Source organism: Corvus cornix, chromosome 7 (genome assembly GCF_000738735.6).
Source record: "Corvus cornix cornix isolate S_Up_H32 chromosome 7, ASM73873v5, whole genome shotgun sequence".
Classification (NCBI taxonomy): domain Eukaryota; kingdom Metazoa; phylum Chordata; class Aves; order Passeriformes; family Corvidae; genus Corvus; species Corvus cornix.
In genome coordinates this window covers 26,353,734-26,366,366 of record NC_046337.1, presented here as the reverse complement: position 1 = coordinate 26,366,366, position 12,633 = coordinate 26,353,734, and the positions used below count along the sequence as shown (strand labels likewise).

The window sequence follows — 12,633 nt, the reverse complement described above, 5'->3', positions numbered from 1 at the left end:
ACCTGGAACTGGGAACTTTATCTGTAAATGCACAACACTGGATGAATATAGTCTGATGCTGAATAGTGCCCTGATGACAGGAAAGACATAAAAAAAACCCCTAGACAGCACAAGTCCAAAGATATCCAAAGACATTCTTTGGCAGAGAAGTCAGAGAGAAACTCAGATACTTTCCTTCCTCTTTGAAAAAACTTTTGGATTATTTCCTCAATAGCACCTGTCTATTTATATGTAGCTGAAATACATACTAAGTACATAAGAACAATGACTGTAAGAATAACAAGTTCTCAAAAATCGTAATTTCTTTTTTCTTTCATTGCAATATGATTTCAAGGAATCTGATCTTACCAGGGACATTCCACTTTTCCCTTTTTTATGCCACAGCTCTCTGAATTAGCTGGGAGCAGCTAAGAAAATTGAAAATCTCTAGTAAAATATAAATATTCAATTATCATATAAATAATAAGAGCTACACTACGTCAGATTCCAATCACAATGAAAATTATCATTAAAAAATAGAGAATAAGGGACAAAGGAAAAAACATTACCTGTTGAAATCTTCCCCAAATTTATTTTAGAAAAGTAAAGTTTCATCAATTGTCAAAGTAGAAAAACCTACTTCCTCTACAGGAAGCAGAACTTTACTGTCTGGGTCTAAACCCAGCTGTACAACAGCATTTGCTCTTTATATACTATTTCTGCTACCATGTAGCAGCAGAAAACCATCATAAATACTTAAAGAACACCAAACCGAAACAAAACACAAACCCTTGGGTCCTTCCTCCTTCTTGCCACCAGTATCCCTGACAGGATCATCAATGCTGCAGTCTGTCCCAGCCCAGGAGAAATTACAAATGCAAGTGGCTTCATTACTACAAACCTGGAAAGAAAATAAGTGATAGCAGTTAGTTTTTAACTACTAGTAATTAACATGTCACACTGCATTTATTTAACATGTAATTAGACATTTAATTCACGGTATAAAACTTACCTATTTATATATGGTAACAATAGCACTGAGTGTTTGGAATGACACAACACACCTGATAGCTTGCTTTAACCCTCTTAATACTCTCCCCTCCTAGGAGAAGCAGAGCCAGTTCTATTATCACTGACACTACACACCTGCACGGGCTGTGGAAAATAACAGCAATTCAGCTAGACTAGTTAGATCTTCACTAGTCTGGACTTTGAGCCTGGATGCCCAGAAGGGATACAAAGGTTGAAAAGGTTCAAGACATGGTTACACTTGCCAACCTCTCATTTACAGCTTGCTCCCATGTAGAACAAAGCTGATACATTTTCATTGGTTTTGTCAGCGTTTTTCCTAAGCAGCAATGAGGAATGCTTGTCTGGCTTCTAAAAGAGAGGGACCAGTTCTTCCTAAGTTTACATTTACTTGAATGACCTCTTAAAAAGGACTTAGCACTCTAAATTTGCAATGTATTTATTAGATACAGAAAAACCTGTCCAATGGACAAAACCTAAAACATTAAATCAATTGTAAGAGTTAATCACTATAAACTTTCCATATGAAAAAAAGAATATGGAATGGTGTTGCTGGAAGAGGTTACTGTGGAAAAAAAGCATGACATGAGAAACAGACAAAGAATGAGGTGTTGATTATAGGACTAGAAATTAAATAAATCATTAGACAAACAGCTAATAATGTCTTTTGGACACTGGAACATAGTGTGAAAAAAAACCCCAGAAAACAACCTACCCACAAATGATTCTAAGTAGCACATAAGATTTTTTAATTCAACTTTTGTCATGCTCTGCTTTTAAGAAGCACTCACTGGAGAATCTTACCCAAAAAGTTGAAGATAAACACATCTTATGGCAGGTTTGATCAACTGAAATACCCTTTTAAAATTAGGAATTGTAATAAGTGAAAACAGAACAGGTGAGATAGTTCACTCACCCTTCATGTCCCTCTTGAAAAGTATCAAGATAATTTCTAGTCTCCTAGATACTTTACTTCCCAATTTTAAAATTTTCTTCTTTATTTTGACCCTAACCCTCTACTTTGAAACACTCAATTTCATATTCAAGTACAGACAACAAGAAGAAATAACCCCCTTCTTGTATAAAGTCTAGCCCTTTAGACAAGTATTTGTCTCACTGAATCCCACAGTGGAAAGGTTTTATTGGTATTTAAAACAGCGAATCTGTTCATCAAAACAGACCTAACAAATGATCTTATGGGTAGAATAACAGAACAATGTGCCTGAATGTAAAATTATACACTTAGGATCTGTTCAAGAATTGTTTGGAACCATTCAAGAACTCCCTCTCTGCTGAGGACCCACAGTTTGGAATTTTAATTATTTAAGCTGTGGGCTATAAATCTATGAACACAAGACCAACTTTATAAAGGTGTTAGTGTGCAGGAGAAATTTAACTGAAGATAGCAAGTAGCTTGAAATATGGATAGTACATTACAGAAGTCTTTACAATAAGTAATGTCAAAGGTCTTTCTTGCTAGTAACAAACTCAACACTCTGGATATAAATGCAGAACCAATTTGACAACTTTCCTTTCTGAATTTTTTTTTATGCATTACAAAATGGCAGTCTTCCCCTGAATGCAACATTTGTGGTTTCAGATCGAAAGGTCTTAGGAAGACTTTCAGGTGTTAGGATCAGGTAGAGCAGAGAGAGCTGGGGAAGCTGAGCTGCTCACTTCCAGTACAGACTCACCCCATGACCAGAACAGACTTTTCCATTGGAACCAATGGGACAGCTGCTTATGTTCAAGGACTGAATTGGCAGGCACTTTTTGTCCAGACACATCATCTGAGGTCCACATGGAGCTCCATCCTCCACATAACCTAAATCTGTATCATCATCTAAAAGAACATGAGCACCACTAGGAGAAATAAGTTTTAAGATAGTATTAGTATTATGTCTGGAGTCTTTTGAAAATATTAAAAGCACGTAAGCGTAGACACTAAAAGCCCCACACCTTTCTTTCATTTAAGCAGTCACACAGACTGAACAAAACTGTAGAGTTTCTCTGTCTGTCCACAGCAATGACAACGTGTTCCATTTGTCAAAATAAGAAGTAGTTTAGGTAAGGACTTAAATACTCAAGAAGGGCACCTTACTGTTTGGGGCTTTCTAAGTCACTGACAGACCATGCTTTTTTCTTTTTTTCCTTTTTTTTTTTCTCCAAATGCTGTGAAATACTATTGCTAAAAAAAATACTAAAAAAACTAACTTGCCATGTGATTTAAATAAAAACATTAGTGGAATAATGGAAGAATTAAGAATCACTGTTCACTCAGGACCCAACTATGTAAGAGAGTGTTCTTAGTGTGACAGCAACGTTGCCAATGTCTTTAAAATACAAACCCAGTATTGTGCACAGACCCAGTTCTGCAGCAGACTGAAACTCATTTAGCTGTCTTTTAACTGAACAGTAGCTGAACATATTATCCTGCCACTACTCTGCAGTTTCCTCCCTCTCAGCCTTCACTTCACAACAGCTGTTTCTCTGAGTATTTAATACTCAAAATCGTTATATTTAAAATATGGGTCTTTGGTAATCACAGACTTTCTCCACCCTCAGAAAAACATAATGCTGAGCATTAAGCTCTGACTGTGAAGTTCTGCTATTGGAGGGATCAGGTAGAAGATTCAGGAGGATAACCCACATTTCACCCTCTTTAAATGTGGAATATTAGGCTTTTTATGGTTTGGGGTTTTTTTTTAATCAAAATAAATACCACTCAGAATAATGATTTTGCTGCAATTACCTAAAATCCACAGAATCTTACATTTATGTCTATCTTAATTAAGTTTGACAGAGATAAATCACATTGGAATACTGCATTGTCTTTTACCTGCAGTCCACTATGCGTCCTTGATGATAAAAGGAATTTGGGATAATTTCTCCTTGAACTTGACCAACTCGTGGAACTCGAGTAAGATTAGTACAGAGCAAAAAGCCACAGAAAACATCACTGGAAAATGAAAACATAAATCAAAATATTACTGGAATAATATGAGGTAAAGTTACAGAAAAGAAAGTCTGGCAATGGTGCTACTGATCATAGTAATATATTACCATAAGACTTTCAGAGTGCAAGCCTGGATATAAAATATTATTTTATTTACATGACAAGAGGCAGAAACAAGTCATCGATCATTCCAATGCACCAGTGAATGCTCACATGAACATAGAAGATATCTGTGCTCTAAGAACAATGCAGTACAAGTAAGAGGAGCCAAGCTGCACAAAGCTTTGCCATGTTAGGCTAAATTGCTTTTCCCTCTCTCTGGCAGCTTACACACCATATGTTAATGTTAAGTTTGAATTTTTAATTGAATTTTACTTCCCTTGCAGGACAACAGAACTGTAACAACAACTGTTAGTGTGCAGCTGTGTGTGCCCAAATTTTGGTTAAGAATCTGCTTCTTCTAGTGTTATTTTATACCTGCATATATTTAAATGTGTTTTAAGATATACAAGGTATATTTTATATCTTCAATAGAAGGATATCAGTTAATACTGACTGTCCTAAGTTACAGAAGCAGCTGGATAAATGCTGGAAATTGACTTTGTTAAAACTGAAAAAAATGTGAATAGCCCTTCAGCCACACCATTGCCCTGCATCTCTCTACTAACAAAGAGAAGCTTTTATAGAAGTGAGGGATTTAACATACACATTAGAACAACACTATTCTCATCTAAATATTAAAAAATCCATTAAACGACTCTTTTCCTTATGATCCTATCTGAAAAGTAATAATAAAAAAAGCCACTATACAAGCATCAAATAGTCAAAGAAGGAAAACACTATTCCAAAACTGAAATTTGTATTTACATAATTTTTAATTATGAAGCAAATCAGGAGAAATTTAAGTCTATCCACTAATGATCATTACCTTGACAAGTAAATTTAATCAAATATTCATCTAGTAATGATCACATGGAAATGAATCGGGCCTTTTCTCTATAGCATCCAAATGTCTAATGGTCTTCACTGATCAAAATAAAGGTTGGAACGAACTTGAAACAGCCATAATCTGGTGTCAATCCCAGAGCAAGTGGACAGAGTGTGTGTATTTGCAGCCTAATTTATCCCTGCCAAGGCTGAGGTGTTTCTGCATTATGAACTTGTGACTTTTTATTGTCTTGTCCCTCAGCTCCTCTGAAATAAATAAAGGCACAGTATAATCTTCTGAAAATCTAGAATTCTTTATAAGTGTATTGCTGAGTCATTCGTAGATTTTTTGGAGTGGAATTTTTTCAATATGCAAACCTTGTGAGGGAAAGAAGATTCAAAATAATGCAAAACAAACTGCTGAGACATGCATGAAAAAGTATAAAAAGTAGACAATATTAAACCATTACCAATCTATTTAAATTACAAATAATCTCTCCCAAACTGAACTTACTGTTTGCTGCACTGAATCCATCGGTCTCCATCCTTTCCACAGTTTCCTTTTGTTGTGCCTTCTGTATTAAGCTTTTCATAACAAAATTTGTCAGATCCTGAAGACTCTGTTGATGAAGAAAAAAGAAACATGTTTTCCATTGGTAACATGACAGCTTTGAAACCTGCATAAATTTATTGCAGCAGTTCTCTGTAATTTTTTTAATACAAAACATCAATCTAAACACACATGTATGTGTACAGATGGTATTTTTCAGTGACTACAAGAGAGAACAGGCTAAACTGAAATACCTGCTGATATGTTCAAGATTTGCTCTGAACTTCTAAAAAAAAGTAGCCTCCACAGTGTCTGTATTCTATTCTGCATATGAAATTTATCTGTGGTCTAATTTTGTTCCCTTCATAACAGTTACTCATAGATTTAATCTAGTTGTTTTGCACTGCAATTATTCCTGATCTGCATTTCAGAAGATTTTATATAGGACATTTATGATAAGCCTATGTTCTGACATCAACTCAATGTTTATTTTATTCTATTTTTCAGATGGTCACAGGAAACCAAATTTGAACATCCAAGTGTAATTTCTACTTATTTTTAGGAGTAAAATTCTGAACTAGTAGGTTTTAAACCCATAATTATTTACTAAAGAGCTCATTTTTTTTTCCTAAAAATGAATTTAAAAAACGAAAAGAGAAAGGCACAACAATTATATAGAGGAAAATAAACTAATAATACAGAGTGGCCTCAGTGGCAGTTATGACACAATGCACAAGAACACACTAAATGCCAGAGTACAGGATGTCCCGGTAGTTCTACACTGCTGAATTGTCTCAAAGTCATTACACAGAACATTCAGCCCCTCTCTGCTGCAAGCAAAGCCCATTGCAATTGCAATTCTATTTTGCTCAACACCTCTGGACTTAAATCCATACTATGCATATTCAAGTTCCCACCAATATACTAATTTTCCTGACTTGGAGGACAGTATAGGAAGGAGAGGCAAGGTAGAGCAACTTTAGCATGAACCACTACTGGGATAATGGAACTGATGACTGTCATTGAAAAAAACCCCAAAACATCTAGTTTTGAACTATACCCCAAAAAATCCTCAATCCCCTCCCCCCCAGGAGCATTTGTGGCCCTCCCCAGATCTGCAGCCACATCATGCCAGAACTATCTCACTGACACCACTCCCAGACTCAGAATTCCACTTCAAGCCAGAATTCCAATCAAGCCAGTCTCCCACTGCAGTCTACTCACTCTATTGATCAGAAGACTTTGAGTGACAAGAACAAAAAATAAAAATACTAAAAATCCAAAGCAAAGGCAGGAATGAACTAGAAATAAAATACATTTAAGGTAGTTAAAGTCAACCTACTAGATCCCCAGATATATTTGCACTGATTATCTCTTGTCTTGCATTCACCATTATAGCAACGACCCTAAACAAAGCACAACATGTTAGCAATGAGAACTGAAAACAACATCTCCTTCCCCCATGAGACAAATGTCTCATTTTCACTCTTCACATGCACGTTGAGATGTAGAATAGATTCCATGAATTTGGGTAGATGAAGTACACATTTTGGCCCAGATTCCCAAGCCAGTTTGTGTCCAATACATACTGACATTCAAGTAGTTGCTTTATACCTTTACACAGTTGTAAAGAACTTCTTAACAGGGAGTGTAATAAAAGATCTACATGTAAAATGTAGAGATACCAAGTGAATTTCACTCTAAGCAGAAATTATTACTATTCACAGAGTGCAAAAAGCACAAGCAACATTGATGTCTAAAGGATAAAATTTATGAAGAATTATGGAATACAAGATTTTAAAAAATCAATGCCAAAGCAAAACAAGAATGTGTATTTGGTTGATTTCTATTTGCTGATGTGCAGGGATTTAAAAAAATTGCATACCTGATTAGAATCACAGGCATACCCATCTTGTTTATGAAGATTTGGTGGACACTGAAAAAAATTAAGAATCTTTTTCATCATGTGTACTGTAATAATACATCAGAGTATCACATATGGAATTTTCCTGCTTTTAAGAAAATTTCACAACATACAAAGGGGGTTGAAAACATAATTAGTGCAATAAACTTTAGAGCTACAAATAGAAATGAAAAAATTAACATCCTGAGCCATGAAACACAAGGTTCAATACTAACTTCCTGCATATTCCAAGTAGAAATTAAGGAGGTGAGGCAAAATGAAAACCAATGTGTTCAGTAAGAGGATATTTGGGAGCTAATACTGGGGTCATGTTTGCAACGCTGCCATCAACAGGCATTTCAGTTCCACTACAACAGTGAGGGAGCACCTGGTCAGCCTACCAGTCTATTGCTTACAGAGCTTCAGGAGGTTTAATGATGTGTTATGTTCTCTTGGCACTGGAAACTCCTTTGGTACAAACAAGTCACTAGGTCCAGAAGCCTCAGACTACTAAAGTAAGGAGCAGACCATTGTTAAGGTTTTTCCTCATCCAAAAGAGACCTGTGAAAATTTGGAAAGGCTATGCTGCTGCACTGGACTCTGTTAGCCAATACTCTGAGGGCAGCCTTTCTGGCTTCAGAAAGCCCTTCTCTCTCGCATTAAGAATGCTCCATCTACAGAACAAAAGATTTACAATAGAATATTGGCAATAGCTACCTGTCTATGTGTTGATGTCTCTGATGATAAAAGAAAAGGATATTGTTAATTTATTGGCATTTATAATTACAGCCAATGCCCAAAGAGATTATGATCTGTCCTGAATCTCATTTCTTCAAAGCTAAGAACTTGATGTGGTAGATGACTGCATCAGTTATGGAGTTCTTATAGAAACTTGAAGTTTATATAAATGGAATAAATATATAAACATTCAGTATTGAAAAGGAGCATATATTACCTAAAGCATCAAAGTTGCTGTGAAAATGGAAAATGTACAGAATGTTGACTATGTAAAAGAACTCAAATTAAAAAACCATTTTGTTTGCTGTTTGTTCCTATATTTTTGAGTATTTGCCAAATATTTTCAGGACAAATGCATAAGATTCACAACTTTTAAAATTCTCATACATGTGCACACTCTTAAAAAAAATAACACACTTTATACAAGTCTTACAAGGAGCAATTGAGGGATCTGGGGTAGTTTAGCCTGGAGAAGATGAAGCTCAGGGGGGACCTTTTCACCCTCTACAACTCCTTGAAGGAGGTTGTAGAGACATAGAGGTCGGCCTCTTCTGCTCAAGTAACAAATGACAGGATGAGAGGAAATGGCCTTAAGTTGTGCCAGGGAAGGTTTAGATTGGCTATTAGGAAAAATTTCTTCACCAAAACGGCTGTCAAACATTGTAACAGGCTGCCCAGAGACACAGTAAAATCACCATCCCTGGAGGTACTTAAAAGACACGTGGATGTGGCATTTAGGGACATGGTTTAGTGGTGGAGTTGGCAGTGCTGGGTTAATGGTTGCACTCAATCTAAAAGGTCTTTTCCAACCTAAATGATTCCATGTTTTTATACTCCATTAGCTATAATTTTCTACAGTTCTATTTTAAGGTATTTTATTTCACAAAATCTTAGTGTTATTACCTTTGAATACATTCACATTTATAGTGTATTCTTATTAGTAAGTCATAGACCAGGCAAAGAATAAAGAAGGATGCCTGACACAAATATTACACACAAAATCCCAAGAGTTATAAAAAACAAACAAACCTAAAGGAGTAATATTTTGAGTCCACATAGATTATTGTTTTCATGAGTTTGCAACAGTTTATACTCCACTGTTACATCATCATTTTGGGCATATGACTGTGCAGTTTGTCAATACAATTTTCCTGTTCAATGAATACAAAAAAAAGGGTGCAAACAAACAACAGTGCAAGCAGAGAACGTTTCTGCACACATACCTGCCCAGAATCCCCAGTGCAGAACTCTGCAATGTCACACTCATTCACTGCGTATCGACAGTCATAACCTCGTGGGAAAAACTAGAAAATGAAAAATATAGTTCAGCACTAAGATTACATTGACATAAGCTGCTCCTTTTCCTTCTACCTGAAACACACTTTGAACCTTAATAGGCTGCATGTGACTGCCGTGGACAACTGAAAAGAACAATTGATATATGGCAGCAACACTCACAAGACACGATGTATTACAGCAGGGTCCATCACTACAATGAGCTCCATTAGAAAGAGAGCACTTCTTACAACAGTCTGCATAGCATTCCTGAAGAAAAAATTAAGCAAAAAGTTTAGTCTTCCATTTTAAGTAAGTCTTTTTTCTTCACAACCTTTTCAACAACAAACTATTACATACCAGCAGACAAAAGATTCAGTTTAGCATTGATGATCTGAAATTATCAGCGGAAGAAGCCTTTGCACTACTCAAATACTAAAGGGAAAACAGTGACATACAATGCTATAGTAACACAGGGATTCTGAAGCCTGTGCCAAATTCATGCTGCTTAGTTAAATTATATTCGATGCAGAAAAAAACCCCCAATCTAATTACAGGTGCAATTATATTTAAATACTAGAACTAGGACTCAAATCTAGAGGGAAGATTTTTGCAAAAACATTATTGGAGTATTTCTGCACTAGAGAAGAAAACGACAGTTTACTTGTTCTGTCTGAATGCAGGCACCAATCTCCCAAAGTATCAGTAAGGAGTCTCCCACTCAAACATGCTCTCAAAGAAAAGTAAAAAGGTAAGCACTTCTCCAGTGCAACTCAAAAACTGCTGGGAAACAGCTGTATCTTGTCATTAGTATAACAGGAACTGTGCAGAGGACACTGTCATTGCACCCGTTGTCATTTGAAAAAATGTTTTTAACACAGGCCCTTAAAGAAATTGTTCCCAAACAGGCAAAACAAATCCATTTCCATAACCTTTCCCCCTTCCCTTACCAATCACTTAATTTATCTTAATATATTTTGTAAGAAAGACTGTGAAGTAATATATAACTCTACTTGCCATTCGGAAACCGCAATCACATTCTTCTCCTGCTTCTACATATCCATTTCCACACTCGGTGGCTTCAAACAGCTGAAAGAAAAAAGCCCCCACCCCAAAGTAAGAATAAAACCAGTGTCAAGTGACTTTTGTGTCACGTACAACCCATTTCTGTGATGCTACACTAATGTGCTGTCCCAAGCAATGCATGTGCTGTGCCTCAGTGATGGAAAGGCAGCGTGGTTTTCAAGTGCTGCTCATCAGAATTTTTCAGACATGAAAGGTGTTCAGCTAAATCACAGGAATGCTGGTCCTCTTTAGTAGAATACTGATCTCAGAAACCCATGATAAATAGAGACACTACAATAATATTTAAAGGGGATGACATTTGAACTTCTGTTCCATGGACTCCCAGTTCTCTGATAAATCCTTCAAGAAACCAGTCCACAATATAATCTCTGGGATCTACTCAGGTACCCACACCTGCTCATGCAATGAGCTACTGTCTATTCCTGTGCAACATTTATGCATAAAAACAGTAAATATTAAGAAATACTGCCAAGAGGATGTGCCTTATTAGTAAGTTATAAACAACCACACACAGATAGTACTAAACAGCTAATCCTAAAACCAGATACATGCACTACAGATAAATCCTGCAGTTCAGGATGATGCAGATCCTATACTGGTTTCACATATCATAATTTTGATTAAAGATACTTTTCAGCCTTGTCACAGAAATAATTTTGCAAGAAGCTTGTCCGTTTTCAATACAATTCTACTTAAAAATCATATAAGAATATCAGGAATCTCCAATTTAATTGGGATATTATCAACAGAAACATTAACTAGAATATGGCTGAAATGAGAAGTTAAAAGTTAAAATGTGAACAGAAATCAAAGGGTGCAAGATGTGAGTAAACCGTTCTGCATGGCCTTAGTGGAAGTAAAGCTGTTGAGAATCATCAAGATATGAAACAACATATAATACAATACTAATTATATAAAAACTTGTATGGAATTCTTCTCCGGTAGTTTTGGTTGGGGCAGGGAGGAATCATAATGCCTAATAAAAAAGAAATAAAACATTTCACTTTTGTTGCATAATGCACATAGGTAATTAATAGCACCTACAATTTTGGGTGCCAAAAGCAAAACAATACTGAAGAAATATCCGTATGTGCTTTTCTTCACTAGCAGTGTTGACAGGATTAAAAAAAACTAATTTCTTTTTTTTTCCGCCTGTAAGCTACTGTTTCTACTACACTTTGGTGTAAAAAAATAAGATCTTACTCTGAAACTGAAATTCATTTCTCTATCAAACAAGAAAATTACAGAACACAAGCAGGCACACACAAATTTCCTATGGCAATCAGGAACTATTTAATGTTTATATTCGTGTCAGAGCACAACTCAGGTTATAATTTTAAAAATGGCATCATGGTGACTGCTTAACAACTCCATTTTACTTACCTACGGATTAAACACACAGTTTTCTACCTTACCTCCTAACCTCCAAATAACAGGATTCTAAACATTGTATGATTATTTTTCCCCCCAAAGAACTTCAAAGCTGTGAAGCACTGGCACAGATAATATATAAAGATAATTCAACCATTTCCCCAGGAGCATTTTCCTCAGCATAAATCAGATTTTTATTCTGTATAGAGTCCAGCTGACAACTTCTTCACATTACTTTGCCTGACAAGTATCATTAAAAACTGAGGCTGTGTTTTTCTATTTCCCTACTTACTCCTTTGTGTAAGAATTCTTGCATTCTTATTCTATAAGCAAAGATTGCCACCCTGGGAAAAGAATCAAAACCACTCGCACAAGCAAAATTTTTAGTTAATTGTGCAAGGTGATGGTCCAGCAAAGGGTACAGCACAGTAAACAGAACAGTCTAATAGCCTCATGTGGTATTAAATTCCACAAGGACAGCAAGTTTGACACTATGATTAAATAGAATATTAATACTTTGGATTGCTCTTACTTGGCAAAAAGAGCCACATGGAATATTTTTATACTATTCAGCTTTAGAAGGATGTCATGCTGACATTGCCTTAGAAAAAATTATGACCTCGGTAAGTTTTTAGGCAAAAAAGGCAATGGTACAAGTAAACAGCTATGAATTACAGAGTTTGCTAGATGTAATGAAATGAAGTTAACATTGAGAACAACCAAAAGTTACTACTGTCTATATGAAATCAGCTATGTATTTCCATTTCCTAATGTGGTAACTGGCATTCTTTTTAACAACCTCAGACACAAAGTCCAAGA

The 12,633-nt window shown here is 35.9% G+C and overlaps 2 protein-coding genes across 8 annotated transcripts in view; one reads left to right on the top strand and one right to left on the bottom strand.

The window, feature by feature from the left end:
• ADAM23 (ADAM metallopeptidase domain 23) overlaps nucleotides 1-12,633 on the bottom strand; it is a 71,136-nt gene that overhangs the window by 16,661 nt on the left and 41,842 nt on the right. For all 7 annotated transcript variants that reach the window (XM_039554901.1, XM_039554898.1, XM_039554904.1 and 4 more), the window contains exons 16-24: nucleotides 10,375-10,446; nucleotides 9,541-9,627; nucleotides 9,306-9,386; nucleotides 7,327-7,377; nucleotides 6,784-6,847; nucleotides 5,406-5,511; nucleotides 3,848-3,967; nucleotides 2,703-2,871; nucleotides 769-880 (exon numbers count right to left, since the gene is read on the bottom strand). In XM_039554901.1, coding sequence (XP_039410835.1) covers nucleotides 769-880; nucleotides 2,703-2,871; nucleotides 3,848-3,967; nucleotides 5,406-5,511; nucleotides 6,784-6,847; nucleotides 7,327-7,377; nucleotides 9,306-9,386; nucleotides 9,541-9,627; nucleotides 10,375-10,446 — 862 coding nt within the window. The remainder of the gene's footprint in view (nucleotides 1-768; nucleotides 881-2,702; nucleotides 2,872-3,847; nucleotides 3,968-5,405; nucleotides 5,512-6,783; nucleotides 6,848-7,326; nucleotides 7,378-9,305; nucleotides 9,387-9,540; nucleotides 9,628-10,374; nucleotides 10,447-12,633) is intronic.
• Nucleotides 1-12,633, top strand: part of DYTN (dystrotelin) — a 77,164-nt gene that overhangs the window by 58,070 nt on the left and 6,461 nt on the right. The window lies entirely within an intron of this gene.